General features: G+C 44.6%; 1 protein-coding gene across 1 annotated transcript in view; it reads left to right on the top strand.

The window, feature by feature from the left end:
• Nucleotides 1-17,879, top strand: part of bahcc1b (BAH domain and coiled-coil containing 1b) — a 236,035-nt gene that overhangs the window by 116,834 nt on the left and 101,322 nt on the right. The window contains exons 8-10 of the mRNA XM_085963645.1: nucleotides 4,072-4,233; nucleotides 15,898-16,109; nucleotides 16,882-17,257. Of these exons, the coding sequence (XP_085819771.1) occupies nucleotides 4,072-4,233; nucleotides 15,898-16,109; nucleotides 16,882-17,257 (750 nt within the window). The remainder of the gene's footprint in view (nucleotides 1-4,071; nucleotides 4,234-15,897; nucleotides 16,110-16,881; nucleotides 17,258-17,879) is intronic.

Raw genomic sequence — 17,879 nt, forward strand, 5'->3', positions numbered from 1 at the left:
GGAATGGATTGTCACCATATGAACATTCCCATTTTCAGGTCACGGTCAAATACATGCATGCATTTCCATTCTTTACTCAGTGTTGAAAACTTCACAAACAAAACATCAAGCATATACATTTCTTACAGAAATATAATGGCTGAATATTATTATACATGAAGACAAACTGGCAGGAGAAAAGAAAAGGAGAAGGGTTTGTCAAAATCAGTTACCGACCTAACCCATCACCATCTATACTAATAAAAGTAGGATCTCATTCCCAAAGGAAAAGCATAAAAGGTTGTTATATTTGGTTGAGCTGTTCTATGAATTCTAGGTTTCCAAAATGGGTCCTTTCATATCCCACTACATCTGCTGCCAAAGTAATCCAGTCATTAGAATCGGGGGAGTATCTGATTACCACTTCTGCAGGGTAATCCTTTTTGCTGGAGCACACAATAGATAAGTTCTGCTCATTACTGAGTTTGAAAATGCAGCATCTGGAAAAGTCTAAAATGAATCAGGCACAAGAGTTAGTTGTGTTTAATGTCTGAACCGTACCCTAAACAGATCATTAGAATGTGTCTTGGATTTTACCACAGTACAAAGAATCATAAAATGTTCCTGCACAGAAACCGGCCATTTGACACATCCAGTCTGCGCTGCTGTTTTTCTCTGAATGAACCATTTGCGCTTCTGCTCACTCTCCATATACTCTAATATTCCTCTGTTCAAGCAACTATCTAATTTCCTTTTCAAAGAATTTATGGACTTTGCTTCAACAATGGTTTGTGGCAGAGAATTACAAAAACTAATCACTCTCAATGTAAAGGCATTTCCTAATTTCCCCCTTAATTCTTTTTGCGATTATTTTATAAATTTATGTAGTACTGCTTTAGTTTCTTGTCCCCCATATTCATCAGTTAATAAACTTTCATAATCCAAGACATTAAAACTCAGAGCAGACAAGCATAACAATATTTCTAGTTTTAAACTGATTTATGCACTCTACTCCAAATATTTCTCCAATCCAAGTGAGAATTTAAAGTTCTGCTCCTCATTAAGGTAGATTTTTTTTGCTGCATTATGGATAGTCACTGCCTTTCATAGGCATTTCTGATTCGTTGATAGTCATTGCTTTTCATAGCCATTTCCGATTCGCTGATAGTCACTGCCTTTCATAATCTTTTCTGATTCACTGAGTGTCCTTGAGCTTTCCTAAGGAGTATGACAACCTGGTGCTGGTATCATCTTGAAATGTCAATGGAAATTTCATTGCGATTGGATTGACAACCCTACCGCTTATCCCCCTTAAGATCTTTCTTTAACGTTTGGAACCCTTTGTGGCGGATGTAATAATCCAATACCAAAGCCAGGCGGGTCTGTGGTACATCAGGTACTGTGGACGATTGAGCAGCCAGCCCGGCTCACTGATGGAACCTGGAGGGGTAGACCCATCGCTGGGAGCTGTGAATCGTCCACGCGGCTCCAGATAACCCTGTACGCCAGTGCCCTACTGGGTAGAGTGGTCCTGCTTGAACAAACAGCAGGGAAGCTTTGCATTTCTCCGTGCTGGTAGACTGCATGGTTTTAACTGGTAAAACGCTCATCAAAACCCCTGCACACCCTTGGGGGGCTCTCTATGGGGTGTGCCCTCTATATTAGCAAACAGAAACTGTACCCGTGCAGATTTTTCAGTAGTTTGATTTGGAAACGCATCAAAGTGTGATGATTTGCTGCACATGTCAGACACATTGCTGACCAAAACATATTTTTGAAATGGTGTCTCGCCTCTACGTTGAGTTATAATTCACCCAAATCTGCTACAGAAGAACAGATGTAAATATCATAAAATTATTCATAAAATTAAAATCATTCCAGAATATCAGTAACAGTTGTATTGTCTTTTGTACCACCCAGTAGCAACAACCCACCCACTGTGTTATTACAACTGATCCCAGCAAGTTCCAGGAGATTTCAACAGGGCAGCGTTATCATAACCTTCCAGTTATTATTGTTGGTAGTTAAATGGATAGGAACTAACCTGTTTTCAGGATAGTTGCGTTCGCTTGTTAAAAATATTTAGTTGAAAGTTTCACCTGTTTAAAAGCAAAACTTATAATGTACTTTCAACTACAACTACAAGGAATGTTAAAAAGGGTAGCATTTTTCTATTATTTTAGTTTTAATTTTTGTGTTTTGGGAGACTGTCAAAATAATCTTCACAGAAACCATACAAGGGATGATGCGGAACAGAATTATGTGTGATTTGGACAATAAACAAGATAAATTCTATAATTGCTGTGTGACTCATTCTGGTTTTTCCCTATTTTTATATGGCTTCTTTTCATAATTGTATTTGCCTATTTCATCAGCCTTTCATTTAGTTTTTTAAAAACATTTTCTTGTCTGATTTTATAGGATTATTCAGCAATTTTTTTTGTCTCATTTTGATTTATTCCTGTCATTCTTTTTCATTTTCCCCTTTTCATTATTTTTGTTTTTTTAATTATTTGTCGGATGTGTGCATCGCTGGCAAGGCAGACATTTATTGCCCATCCCTAGGAAACTTTAGAGGGCAGTTAAAGGCCAGACTGAGTAAAGAGGCAGGTTCCCTTCCCTAAAGGACATTAGTGAATCAGTTGGGGTTTTACAACAATCTGACCACTTCATTTTAACTTTTACTGATACCAGCTTTATCCCAGTTTTTTTTTAATGGAATTCAAATTCTCAAACTACCATGGCGGGATTTGAACTTACATACTCTGGATGACGTGTCCAGGCCCTCTAGATTACTAGTCCAGTACCATAACCAATACACTACACAATGGTCTCTAGTATAAAGACCATTTGTCATCAAACTTCTTTGTTTCCCGCAAAAAAAATTAATTACGCACAAAGTGGCCAGTCTGGAATATGGAAACCACCAAAGGAATTGGCAGCCCGCATATTATTTATGACAGAATTCTTTTTTCAAGTAGTTTTGAAACTGTCGGGGGAGTTCTGTTATTGCACAGATTTTGGATGGATTTTCACTTTCTGCCGTTTCTAGTTTTAGCAGGAGCAACAGCAACAAGCATTGATATAGTGCCTTTAAAGTAGAAAAATGTCTGAAGGCACTTCACCGAAGCATAATCAGACAAACGTTGATGCTGAGCCAATGAAGGAGATAGTGGGAGGGATGATTAAAAGCTTGGTCAAAGAAATGGGTTTTAGTCGGAGGTGGAGAAGCAAAAAGGCATGATTGCAGTGGTAACATCACCCCATAATATTGCTTTGCTGTTACTCCCTATGGAAGGGTATGTGTCTCTAGCCCTTCTTAATTACTTTCTTTCTAGTTTTACTCCCCTTCTCTAATGAGTAAACCTAATTGACCATAAATGATATGGAGGAGGAACATTCTTGTAATATAAAATTTGCTGATGACACTGATATCACGTGGCCAGCAGCATAATAAAGTTTGGTGAAGTTCATAGTGAACTAGACTACCAGGCGGATAGGTTAAAACACCCATCTTGTGTGCGCATTTGAGGTTTCCTGTTCAAGAGTGCATAACCTAGCATTCATCTGCATTTGAATTCCATTGAGCCATCTGCTTATGTTAGAATATTGCAATAACCCTTCTCCCATTTTGTTTATAACTAATGTGAACACCATTGGAACTCAGGAATACAATTTGCATAACTTCCCCTCAGTGATGAACTAAGTGAGGCAGCTGATAGAGCAGGGTGTCCATGATCTGTGGAAGGAGCAGGCTTTGAGGGATCAAATATCCTTTTTTCCTTCCTTTTTGTGTTATTGCTGTGAGACATTTTATCAGCTACGTGCTTCGGAAGATCAATTACTGTACTAGTGAGTGATAGCTAAGGATGAGGAGATGATACAACTGCGAGAATACGTGGGAGAAGACTTGTTCTGGTTGCTTTGTATAGTGACACTGTAAATGCATTTAAAAAATAAGTGCTCGAGACTTCACTACACATAATGACCAGAGCAGGTCGTTCCCTATAATTGTGCATCACAATATTTATATTTAACATTTCTTTGCTCAGTTTGTTTTTACGAATGATCTTTTTTTATTTTCTAACACAGGAATCGGTCATCCAGCTCTGCATTCAAATCTACCACCTGGATTTCCAGCGTCAATGCCAAGTGCCATGCAGACAGTATTCCCACTTTCCCAAGATCCCTCGACCCAGCTGGTTATCCTTCCCACTGAGCCACCAGCTCCACACCCGACTCCTCATCACCTGGGTAATGTGTTGTATTAATGGTGTGCAGATTAGGGGTGGGAAATTCGTTTGTCACTTTGGCGCTTTTTCTTACGTGTTTTATTCTACTTTATATAGTATTTGAACAAGATAAATAGATAAAACTTGATGACATTTAAAAATCACTATTCGTGACTGAAAATTTGCCATTTCTATGCCCAAACATCTTGCTACGGTTACATATTGCTTGATTTCACTGTAAATAGATGTGGCTGTGGGATGTCCTCAGGGTGTGTCAAGACATTAAACACAAGTTTTGTCTTACGTTCATTCTTTTTCTCTGTCTCTCTCTCTCTCTCACACGCACACTCAGTCTAGTTCTGTAAAAAAAAAAAATCTGCACTATAATGAGGGGAACCACAATGTGAAAGAGGTATAATGATAAAACAATAAATGTGATATTTCCTTTCCTTTTTATAATTCATAACAATAAAATTAAATGTATTTAAAAAGGTCTATATAATAAAGACCAGATGGAAAAAGAAGTCCTTCCTGGAGAATGTAGGTCGTGTGAACCCTTGCATGTTGTTAGCTTTGATAAAAGCGTTATTATTTCTCTGCTGATTTTATCTTTTTAGTCCAGGTAAATTGGACTTCTTGTGGTCTTCCCCTTGTCCTTTGTATTGAGGTGTCACAGTAAACATAGCAAATAACAATGGGAGAGTAGTGGCAGGACTACTATTAGTTCACCATGTCATGAAGAGGTGAAACGTATTCCCTTTCAAATCCTGGAATGGCTGAATACTTCTCCCATTGCTGGATTTAATTCCATATCATTTTGGGTTGGCATGTTTAATTGGAACATATTTTGAAGTGTATTGAAAATCAGATCCATATGTTTTGTGTTTAACATCATCACAACCTTCACAAACACGTCTTTTTTACATGTATAAATAGATGAAGTAGAATAACCTCTAACAGAAATATATGATTTTTCACATGGTCTAAGATCTCGTGTATTCCTTAATCAGTGGCTTCTGAATATTGGCATTGAGAGGAGGAAGGATGACCGAGGGGCCAGAGTCTGAATCCAAACTCAAATACAGAGCATGAAAGCCGTGACTTTATTGGGAGGATGAAGTCTTGTGCTTCCAATTGGGTTCCCAGTAAACAGGAATCCCCATCAAAACTGCCTGCACTTTGACTCTAATTAACATATGTTCTGCAATCTCATTCAGACAGCCGAGAATGATAGGCTATGTAAAAATAGAAACTCTACACTGCAAGAAACATTTGCTCAAACTGACTTTGGGAGTAAGTGCAACCAGTTGCCTAAAGGGAAAAGTGATTCCATTCCTCAGCCCTTATTCTAATTCGCCAAGATACTTTGTCATAAAACAATAGGGTAACCTCGGCAGTCCCACACTCTGTGAGGAGCCATGCCCAAAGGGAGCATGCACCTAAGAGCCCTGTAGCCCTATTTCCGACTTGTGCTTCCTTTGAGTCCGGCTTGAGGTTGGGGGCACGGGGCCGCTGAATTCATCCTAATATAGCCCATCTAAAAACGTATCCAAGCAGGTGATTTACAGCGTTGTGGAAGTTGCTAATATAGGGGTTATCAACAGCAATCTGTAAAACATAATAACACACGTCCTGTGGCAATGCTCTGGCAAGTCAGATGATGTGCTGCTGTATAAGGATATAAGAGTTTTATATCAAATATGCACAGTGCATTGTTCTGTCAAGTTGGGCAGTGCTGCTTTAAGGCCATGAAAGTCCGATAGTTGTTAAGTAAACAGAGGCTTAGGTCAGTTGGTGTCCTGTTGTTTGGACAGGGAATTTTATAGATTGTAATGTGCTTGCCAATTTCAGATTGTGGTTCAGAGGCACTCAACATTTTAAGATTGTTTTGCATCCATAACAAAGCGTGACATCTCAGCATGACATCTGTGTTCACTATAGATATTGTTTTAAATATTTTATCGATATGAAAAATGTCCCGACGTAAACATTGCTTGCTGTGGCGTAGTGTTCCCTTTACATTTGAAACTTGAGTTTAAATTGGGTTGAAATATATGGATGAAAGTTCCCACTCTAATGGTCATAAAAGACCTAACAGAAATTAGTTTGACCAGTCTTAATGGGCACTGTACAAAACTACACATATTTCGGCAGTAAATTCACATTATGACTCAAATTATCCACTCAAGTGAATGTTTTAGAAAATTGAAATGTCGCATTAATGAAGTAAGGTGTGTTATTTTTACTGAGAGATTGAACTGAAGGACCATGGTCCATGATTAATGAGGTAAATTCATAAATAGTGATTGGGTGGCTCTAAGCCTGGGTTTTAACAGCCTGAAGATTGCAGGAGGAGGGAAAGACTGAGGGAGATCAGGAGTTCCACAACTTTCAGGCCCTGTGGGGAAAAAAAATAAGTTAGAGCATGTGTAATGTGATTTCAACTCAATGGGGTTGTAGAGAAGCAGAAAAACACATAGGGCAACATATTTGCAATTTAGAAGAAATCAGGAAGAAAAGTTGAGAAGCGCATTGACCAAAGTAATGTTGAGAATGTGGAGAGAAATGGTGCAACAAAGAGATCAAAAACTAGAGGCCATGAATAAGGGAGAGATTGTCTCGGGTAATAAGCTTCTTTGTCTTGTCTTCGATGTTTGATAGGAAAGGCCAAAACCAAGCTTCTTGGAGGAAGCTTTAGCAATGGAGGGAATGTGGGAGTTCCATTTGAGGGCAGAGTAGATAATGAGACCAAGAATGGCGATAAATGAAGAAGGCCTAGCATGGAGTCATCAAATATAAGAGGTCGCAGCGCTTGGTTAAACTTGAGGGATATCGGAAGAAACTGACTTTGTAGAATTGAAAGAAACCAGATTTTCATTGCCCATTGAAGGATGGCAGGAGATCTAGATGTACTGGATTAGTATTTGCACTGCAAGAGATTTGGAGGTGGTGAGCACTACGGGTGTATGATCTGAAGGAAGTTGATGAATGTAGAGTGGAAGTATCAGCAGAAATCTGGATAGGGTTGAATGAAGAAGGAACAGATTGAGCGAGAGGACCGAGTGCTGGGGACCCCTGAGTTAATGAGAAAAAAAATCAAAGATGAACAGCAAAGATAGAACAAGTTGAGAGAAAACTAGATATAGTCGTTACATAGTTCTGGTTGGAGGCCATATAATGATACATCCCAACAGTGCCCTCCTCCTGATGAAATGCTTAGAACATGGCCTTGTCATAACCAACACCTTGTTCCGTCAGAGAGAAAAGTACAAGGTTTCATGGCAGCACCCTCGCTCCAAGCACTGGCATCTGCTGAACTACGTCATTGTCCGAGCGAGGGGCCGCAAGGATGTCCGCATCATCCATGACAGGAGCTGACGACTGCTGGACAGACCACCACCTAATCCGCGCTCTCATCTCCATCAATGTAGCCCCAAAACAGCGGCGGCAACAGAAACAATGCCACAGGAAAATCAATGCTGGAGCACTCTTAAGATCCCGCTAAGAAAGCCCTATTCAGCCTGCACCTCACAAACAACCTGACGACTCCCAGTGATGCAGAGACACAGTGTCCACAGTGCTTGATCTGCACTCAAGGCCTCCATAATCAGCACCTGTGAAGAGACGCTCGATCACTCGACCAGGAAACACCAAGACTGGTTCGACGAGAACGACCAGGAGATCCAGGAGCTAATAAGCCGCAAGCGCAAGGCATTCCTGATCTGGAAACAGCAACAGAACTCGAGAGCAAGAAAGCAGCTCTACAGACGCCTGAAGGCCGAGGTCCAACAAAAAACTCATGACCTAAAGAACAGATGGTGGGTGCAGAAAGTGCAGGAGATCCAGCACCTAGCTGACAACCATGACGTGCGTGGATTCTTTAGCGCAGTCAAGACAGCCTACAGCCCAATCGCCCAAGGTCCTACCCCACTGCAGGCCAAGAACGGAGAGGTACTCGATCAAGGACAGGGAGGCAGTCAGTGCCTGCTGCAAGGAGCACTTCGAAGATCTCCTTAACCGAGACTCTGTCTTCGACGCGAGTGTCCTCAACTCCATCCCGCAGCATGCTACCCGCCACCATCTCAGCACAACCCTAGCCCGGCATGAAGAACAACAAGGCCTCAGGAGCAGATGGAATCCCTGCCGAGACACTAAAGCATGGCGGAGAAGCACCACTGGCGCAAATTCATGAACGCATTTCTCTTATCTGGAAGGAGGAGAGCATGCCAGGGGATCTCGGAGACGTCGTAATTGTGACCATCTTCAAGAAAGGTGACTAGTCCGCCACAGGGAAAGTCATCGCAAGAATCCTCCTCAATTACCTTCTCCCAGTGGCTGAAGAGCTCCTCCCAGAGTTGCAATGCGGATTCTGCCCACTAAGGGGCACAATGGACATGATCTTCACCACGCGCCGATTACAAGAGAAATGCATGGAACAGCACCAACCGCTGTACATGGCCTTCTTTGACCTCACAAAGTCCTTTGACACTGTCAACTGTGAGGGATTATGGAGCGTCCTCCTCAAATTTGGCTGCCCTCAAAAATTTGTCACCATCCTCTGCTTGCTTCACGACGACATGCAAGCCATGATCCTGACCAACAGTTCCACCACAGACCCAATTCACGTACGGACCGGGGTCAAGCAAGGCTGTATCATCGCACCGATGCTCTTCTTGATTTTCCTTGTGGTAGTGCTCCATCTCGCCCTCTGTAAGCTCCCCACTGGAGTGGAGCTAATTTACAGAACAAACGGGAAACTGTTCAGCCTCCGTCGCCTTCAGTCCAGATCCAAGGTCGTCCCATCCTCTGTCATCGAATTACAGTATGCAGACGACGCTTGCGTCTGTGCACACTCGGAGGTCGAGCTCCAAACCATCGTTAACACCTTCACCGAAGCGTACGAGAGCATGGGCCTTACACTAAACATCTGTAAGACAAAGGTCCTCTACCAACCTGCCCCCGCCACACAGTACTGCCCCCCGATTCTCAAAATCCATGACAAGGCCTTGAACAATGTGGACCACTTTCCATACTGTGGGAGCCTACTGTCAACAAGGGCAGACATCGATGACAAAGTCCAACACTGCCTTCAGTGTGCCAGTGCAGCTTTCGGTCGCCTGAGGAAGAGAGTGTTTGAAGACCAGGACTTCAAACCCGGCACCAAGCTCATGGTCTACAGAGCAGTAGTAATACCCACCATCCTGTATGCTTCAGAGATATGGGCCATGTACAGCAGGTACCTCACAGCACTGGAGAGGTACCACCAACGCTGCCTCCGCAAGATCCTGCAAATCCATTGGCAGGATAGGCGCACCAACGTCGGTGTTCTCGCTCAGGCCAATATCCCCAGCATCGAAGCTCTGACCACACTCAATCAGCTCCGATGGACGGATCACATCGTCCGCATGCCCAATATGAGACTCCCAAAACAAGTGCTCTACTCGGAGCTCCGACAAGGCAAGAGAGCCCCAGGTGGGCAGAGGAAACTCTTCAAGGACACCCTCAAAGCTTCCTTAAAAAAGTGCAACATCCCCACCGACACCTGGGAATCCCTGACCCAAGACCGCACAAAGTGGAGGAGAAGCATCAGGGAAGGCGCCGAATACCTCGAGTCTCTTCACTGGGAGCAAGCGGAAGCCAAGCACAAACAGTGGAAGGAGCGCACGTCAACCCAAGCACCCCACCCACCCGCCCCTTCAACCACCGTCTGCCCCACCTGTGACAGAGACTGTAGGTCTCACATTGGACTCATCAGTCACCAGAGAACTCCTTTTTTAATGTGGAAGCAAGTTGTGATAAAAATAATAGCTTCCGGGAAGTTATGTCATCACTTCCTGTGAACTGTGAACTATGAACTATGAACTGTGTACATACCTCACTTCCTGTCATGTGTCACTTCCTGTTGGACTGGTATAAATACTGGTCTGTTCAGTATTGTAAGAGGCTTCTACCAGAGGCATGGTAAAGACCTCTCTTGTATATAGTGTGTTTATAAGTTACTTAAAGCTTACTTTAAAGTTACTTGATGGTAAGCCTCCTTTTTCTTACATCAATTTAAGTAACTTAGTATTTACACTCACGAATACTAGACCTTCGGACAAACTCGGAATTAAGGATCCAGGGAACCACCCATCATGGAGAAAATCCTTAGACCTATTCGTCTGGACTTGGACCCGAATGCACCAGCAGCTGGCAGGGTATGGAAGCATTGGTACCGTACTTTTGAGAATTTTCTGGATGAATGTGAAGCGGATGCTCCTGCTAGATTGAAGATACTTATCAATTATGTGACCCCAAAAGTGTTCGAATATGTTGATGAATGGGATAATTACGATGAGGTGATTCGGGCACTTAAGAAACTGTATGCCAAGACCCCAAATGAGGTCTATGCTAGACATCTACTGGCCACAGCCCGACAAGGGCCAGGGGAATCAATTGACGAATTCCTGCAAGAACTTCGCAGGCTCAGCGTAGATTGTAACTTTCAGGCAGCCTCAGCTGAGCTGTACCGCCAAGAAATGATTCGTGATGCTTTCATCTGCGGGATTGCCTCTCCATTTATACGCCAGCGTCTACTAGAAAGTAAAACACTTGAGCTACAAAAACTTTTGACCTAGCTTGTTCACTGGATTTGGCAAAGAGAAATGCAGACCTCTATCAGCTGCCCAGATCTCGATCTGCTGCTGTAGCTGCAACCAGACAATTCAAGCGGTCTCAGGTGAACCCTATCATGGGGGAATCTAATTCTGATAATTCTGATGAAGAAGAGGAGGACGACCCCACTTTAGCAGCCTCTTGGCAATCTAGGAAGGAATGCTTCTTTTGTGGAGATGCTTTTCACCCTAGGAAAACCTGCCCTGCTCGCAATGCAATCTGCAGTTATTGCGGGAAAAAAGGACACTTTGCTAAAGTTTGCCTATCAAGGGCCTCTACGAGGGCCAATCCAGCTAAGGCCTACCGAACTGCCCCAATTAGGGCCTATCAAGATGCTCCAGCTAGGACCTATCAAGCTTCCTCTCGAGCTCTCTCCCGAAGAAGCACACCGAGAGTTTTAGCCACTCTCTGTGCAACGACACCAATTACAGCTGCTTGCCCACAGAACCTGTCTCATGCTGCCACAAAAATTTCAATTAAAGGGCATACCTTAGATGCCTTAATTGACTCAGGAAGTACTGATAGTTTCATTAAGGAACAGATTGTTGCGAAATTGAAACTACATGTCTTCCCATCGGACCAGGCAATTGCGATGGCCCAGTCATCACTTAATACCAGAATCTCCGGCTTTTGTGTTGTTGATATGACACTTCATGGTCGTATGTATCCCTCCACCCGACTTTTGGTGCTCAAGGACTTATGTAGTGATCTCCTCTTAGGACTGGACTTCCAAAAACAGCATAAGAAACTCACCATTGAGTTTGGTGGATCCAAACCCGGACTTACTATTTCTAATATACCGTCTAAATTACCATTTTGTGCATTATCAGCAGCTTCACTTGATGAACCCTCGTTATTTGCCAGTATTCCGCCTCAATGCCAACCGATAATAACGAAATCGCGGCGCTTTAATCAGGAAGACCAATCTTTTATTGCGGCTGAAATCTCTCGACTTCTAGCAGAGGATATCATTGAACCATGTTCGTCGCCCTGGCGGGCTCAAGTCGTCATTGTCAAGAACCCTCTAAAACCTCACAAACAGCGACTATGCATCGATTATTCGCAAACCATCAATCAATATACCGACTTGGACGCCTACCCATTGCCACGCATTGATGATCTGGTTAATAAACTGGCCGAATACAAAGTGTTCTCAACTTACGATTTAAAAAGTGCCTATCATCAGTTACCCTTGAAGGTCTCAGATAAGCAGTACACAGCCTTTGAGGCTAATGGACGGCTGTACCAATTTCGTCGCCTCCCATTCGGGGTTACTAATGGAGTGGCTGTCTTTCAACGAGCAATGGATGGCCTGGTTAAGCAGGAAAACCTAAGGGACACTTTTCCCTATCTTGATAACATTACCATTGCAGGTCACGATCAACAGGAACACGACTCCAACCTCCAAAAATTTCGGGATGCCCTCCATCGCCGTAATTTGACCCTGAATGAATCCAAATCTGTTGAGTCGCAACCGACCATCAACATCCTTGGCTACTGCATAGGCAATGGTATCATTAAGCCAGACCCAGAAAGACTTCGCCCGCTCCAAGAGCTCCCGTCACCTAAGAATCCGGCTTCTTTACGTCGGGCTCTCGGTCTGTTTGCATACTACGCTAAATGGATTCCTCATTTTTCGGACAAAATCCAACCCTTGCTGCATGCTAGATCATTTCCACTGGGAACAGCGGCTGTTGCAGCCTTTAACCTTCTCAAAAAACAGTTGGAGAAAGCGGCTCTTCACTCCATTGATGAGAATCTCCCTTTCGTGGTTGAATGTGATGCCTCGGAGGTGGCGATCTCGGCTACTCTGAATCAGGAAGGTCGTCCTGTAGCATTTATGTCCAGGACCTTACAAGGTGCCGAGCTACATTATCCTCCGGTTGAGAAAGAAGCCACAGCCATCATAGAGGCAGTACGGAAGTGGAACCATTTTCTAGCTCGCCAGCACTTTACATTGATCACGGACCAACGATCAGTCGCCTTCATGCTCGATAATCGAAAACGAACCAAAATTAAGAATAATAAAATACAACTTTGGAGGATGGAACTGGCCTCTTTTGGTTATACCATTCTCTATCGGCCTGGCAAGGAGAATGTGGCCCTGGACACCCTCACACGGGCATTCTGCTCCACTATGTCATCCTCCACCCTCATGGATGTCCACAATGGTTTGTGCCATCCTGGCGTTACACGCATGCTACATTTCGTACGATCACGGAATCTCCCTTTTTCCACTGGAGATGTAAAGAAAATATGCTCAGAATGCCGGCTTTGTGCGGAATTAAAACCTCAGTTCTTCCGCCCCTCAGATGGTATACTCATACATGCAACCCAACCGATGCAACGACTTAGCATCGATTTTAAGGGCCCAGTGCCCTCTTCAACTCGGAACACATATTTGCTCACCATGATCGACGAATATTCACGTTTTCCGTTTGCCTTCCCCTGCTCCAATATGCTGGCGTCCACAGTAATCTGCTGCCTTGAGCAGGTATTTTCTCTCTGTGGCATGCCGGCTTATATTCACTCAGATCGGGGTCCATCCTTTATGTCGAGGGAACTCAAGGACTACCTCTCAGAACGGGGAATTGCTACAAGCAAAACAACACCATACCATCCCATTGGAAATGGGCAGGTAGAGAGGTATAACGGTATCATCTGGAATTCCGTACGTCTCGCTTTAAGATCTCGGGGCCTGCCAGACCAGCAATGGGAAACAGTGCTTCCGGATGCATTGCACTCTATACGGTCCCTGCTTTCTACAGCCACAAATACTACACCTCATGAGCGGTTCTTTGGATTCCAGCGTCGCTCATCTCATGGGACATCACTCCCGTCATGGCTAACTACTCCTGGACCTGTATTACTCCGAAGATACGTTCGGACGTCTAAAAATGACCCTCTTGTAGACGAGGTCGAACTAACCGATGCCAACCCCACCTATGCAAACATACGATATTCCGACGGCCGAGAATCTACCGTATCATTACGGGATCTGGCTCCCTGCCCACCAGGACCTAGTGGGACATCGGGTGATGGCATTTCACCAGGAAACTCTTGGGACCTATCGGGTACCCCTCTCCAGGATCCTGATCGGACACCAACTAGCTTGGTGCCGGTAGAACCCCGTGCTCAAGGTTGCGACCCTCCCAGTACCACGCATGAAAGTACTGGTCTGCCACAGACCAGCTCTGCACCTCCCTCTGAACAGAGGCAGTCTGACTTTGAACCTATTGGGGCTCGTACTCGAAGCCATGATCTCCCTGACCCTTCACAGGGTAATCCAGGCCACACGGACTCTGGCCAATGGCCAACCGCATGTAAGCGGACCAGCGACCCTCTACGACGGGAATCCAAACGGGTGCGACTCTTCCTTGTTCGGCGGCTGCGGACCAAAAGGTAGACCACAGCCTCCTAAACCTGCAGGAGGGAAGAATGTGATAAAAATAATAGCTTCCGGGAAGTTATGTCATCACTTCCTGTGAACTGTGAACTGTGAACTATGAACTGTGTACATACCTCACTTCCTGTCATGTGTCACTTCCTGTTGGACTGGTATAAATACTGGTCTGTTCAGTATTGTAAGAGGCTTCTACCAGAGGCATGGTAAAGACCTCTCTTGTATATAGTGTGTTTATAAGTTACTTAAAGCTTACTTTAAAGTTACTTGATGGTAAGCCTCCTTTTTCTTACATCACAAGTCATCCTCGGTTCCGAAGGACTGCCCAAGAAGAGAAGAAGTCATTACATTGTTTTGGTTGGAGGCCATATGATAACCTATTCAGAAGCATACAATGCCAGATTTTTCAAAGGATGGGTATAATGTGCATTGTTTGATCAGTGTTGTGTGAATGCTACATCTAACACATGCTGTAATTAATCTGGGAGTGGGCATTGGCTGCAACTAGGTGCAAAAGTAGAAAGATGCGCTATAATTCACCATTGACATTTCCCCAATTGTCTCACCATTTAAGACAAGGGCCTAGAAATTCGGTAGGCTTAGCGCCGCATTTGAGGCGCTAGAGGGCCTAGCGCCGGAGTTATGGCCAGTTGAGAAATTCCCTGGGGCCCTAAATCGGCGTTGCACCGGTAGCGCTGCGCCGGCACCGATTACATCATCGGTGTGCGCAGCGTCCCGGTTGCCGTGGTAACCCGGCCCCAAGCCGAAATTCAGTTGCGCCCGCCTCGCCCGTGGCAGGCGCAACTAAGACTCTGGCAACAGAGTCTTCCCCCAGTGTGCGCCGGCGCATAAAGGTGGAGCGGCGGCCGGCCGCGTTCCCGGCGGCCGCCTGTCCGCACCTCCCTTCCCGGACTCCTGCATTCCCCCCCCGCGGCCCTGATCAGTGTCTCATGCGAGCCCGGCACTTCCCCGAGGTGCCGGGCTCAGATGTCGGGTCAATCCGCCGGACAGTTGTCGGCTGCAGGCAGCTCCTCCTTAACAGGAGGAGGAGGCCTGCAGTTCCCCCGCCTGCCGCACCGCATCGGGTGCCGCAGCGGGGGATTAGCGCCGGGAAACCCAAGTTCACGCCCGTTTTGAGGCGCTAAAGGAGGGTTTTAGCGCCCGCCGCCGTCTGGGCCCGGCGCACCCGAATTTTCGTCGCACGCTGCCGCATTACCGCTGGCGCAAACTTTCTGGCGCTACAGCCCTGGCAAGACCAGAACCCAATTTCTAGGCCAAGGTCATTAAAAACTCTGCTGTGATACGAATGTCAAGAATTTCTGACATGCTCCCCATGCAGCATGACTGATGACGTCTACTGGGTACTAGATTGAGATAGATTCTGTATTTGGTTCTGAAGCTGAGCCTTTGTTTTGGTAATGTTTTTGTATCAAATCATTCAATTTTATCAGGAACTAAGTTGGTTTCTAAATTAAGTTGTATCGTTCGATAATTTCTTCATTGATTGTAATGTAAAACGATCTCAAAACGAATGCTGTAATATGTCGGAACAACAGGGTGCCTTTGAATGTGGAAGATACCGCCTTGATATTATCTAAATGTAATTCCTTCTTTTCTGGGGTCTTCCAGCTGAAGTGATGGATCCCGCACATTCTCTCTGGCCACCTATTTACCCAGCACGAGCGCCCACATCACACATGCAGCATCCTGGCCAGCTTTCAGTGTATCCTCGCTCCCAGCTTCTTCGGCAGCAGGAACTCTATATGCTACAGCAGCAGCATCAGCAGCAGCAACAGCAACGGGCACAAGCACTTGAACTCCAACGGCACTCACAACTAGTGGTGAGGAAAGAATGCACTGAATGAATTTTGTTTGGCTAGTTTTCTTCTCTTTTTGACAATTTCTATTTTGCCCTCCATTCCCTGGATCCCCGCATTTTTCACCGCACCCCACACGCCGCTGGACTGGTTCCCTCATGAGGAGCGACCCTCCTTTTGTAGCCGCAAATTTATCCTGAATAAATATTCTGATGACCCCAAAAGAGTCCCAGGATATTTTACCGGAAGTGGAAAGTAATGATTGGTAACATGGCTCTCATCTCAGCCAGAGGTTCGTACCTCTGATTTGATAGTGTCTGTCTTCTCTCCGCTCCCTCCCATGCTACCAAACTACAGTAATTGAGTGGTGCCCTGGGAGTTCCAGAGTACGAGAGGAAGTTTTGAGAAGACACTATCAAATTGGAGGTGAGAGTCCCCTTTGGAGCTTGTAAACTTAAATCATAAATGCACGTTTCATTGATAAAGTATAGCTCTATTTGAGTTGGATAGCTGTCTCTCTGTTACCAGTTTAAGAGTTAACCTATTTTTGTTAGGCAAGGTTATTGAGGGCTACGGAAGCAAGATGGCTAGATGGGGTTAAAATACAGATCAGCCATGACCTAATTGAATGGTGGAACAGGCTCGAGGCTGTTGACTGGCCTACTCCTCTTCCCATGTAGTCTAATGTTTAGATTTGATGTGCTCAAACATACTTGTAGGAAAAGGGAAGGAAACACGCTTGACTCTTTGACATTAACAATCTCAGTTGACAACCTGAATTCTCTCTCTTCCTCAGGATCATCGCAAAGCAGAGGAGCGTCGGATAGAAGCAGAGGAACATACTCTAGAGAGGAATAGGAGATCACACAAAACAGTTGCCTTAAACTCTCCCAAGAGTCTTTCTTCACCTGTCACACTGCCATCTGGCATGTGTTCTGCCAAACTCTCACCATGCCACCATTCTCCTTCTCTAAGACCCAAGTCAGGGTGCCCCACCCCCCAACCCACTGCTTTATGTCCTTTACCTTCTTGTCCTCCTTCTGGTCCTGCCATTGTCCCACAGTCCTCAGCAGTCAGCCCTCCTTCTTCCCAGAATTCCACAGGAAATCAAACAGCTGAAAAGAGAGTAGAAGGACAGCCACCTCAACATTATCCAGAATCCTTTGAGCCAGGTACGAACATAATTATATCAACAGCACAAATAAAGTACGAATGTCTTGCACAGCTTTGAAAGGCTCCAGTTATTGAGAGGCCTGGTACTTCAAAATCTGACAGCATCACCTATAATGCAGATATTTCAGTGGAGCAGTGGCCTAATGACCAGTGGGTTAGTACATACTATAAAAAAGATAGATTTCTTGATATTTCCTAGAATGAAAGAGAACGGCTGGTGTAAAGGTTTATGAATCTGTGATCCAACAAATGCTCCACTCTATTTTCTCCTTTCCGGCAGTAGAACTACCAATGGCTGGAAGAAGACTATTGAGAGACTGTTATAAAGATTGATCAATAAATCAATGGCAAATGAATACAGACTGTGTGCCTCTTGCAGTTTATCCAGCTCGGACTGTCTCCTTTTTATCAGCGGCAACACCCTAGTTGTGCGTTCTGGCAATAATTGGCAGAAACTAATGCAAACCATAAAACCTTGGGGAAAGTACAGAAAAAGCAATGGTCCAACGTTACTGCTGATTGGGATATTCTATCAACAAGTAGAGTCTATTCGCTGGGCATTTATACATTTGCATTTTGTGGACACTACCAGGAGAATATTGATAAACAGACAGTTTTAAG

Source organism: Somniosus microcephalus, chromosome 21 (genome assembly GCF_052327205.1).
Source record: "Somniosus microcephalus isolate GS21.2 chromosome 21, FLI_Smic_1.0, whole genome shotgun sequence".
NCBI classification, from domain to species: domain Eukaryota; kingdom Metazoa; phylum Chordata; class Chondrichthyes; order Squaliformes; family Somniosidae; genus Somniosus; species Somniosus microcephalus.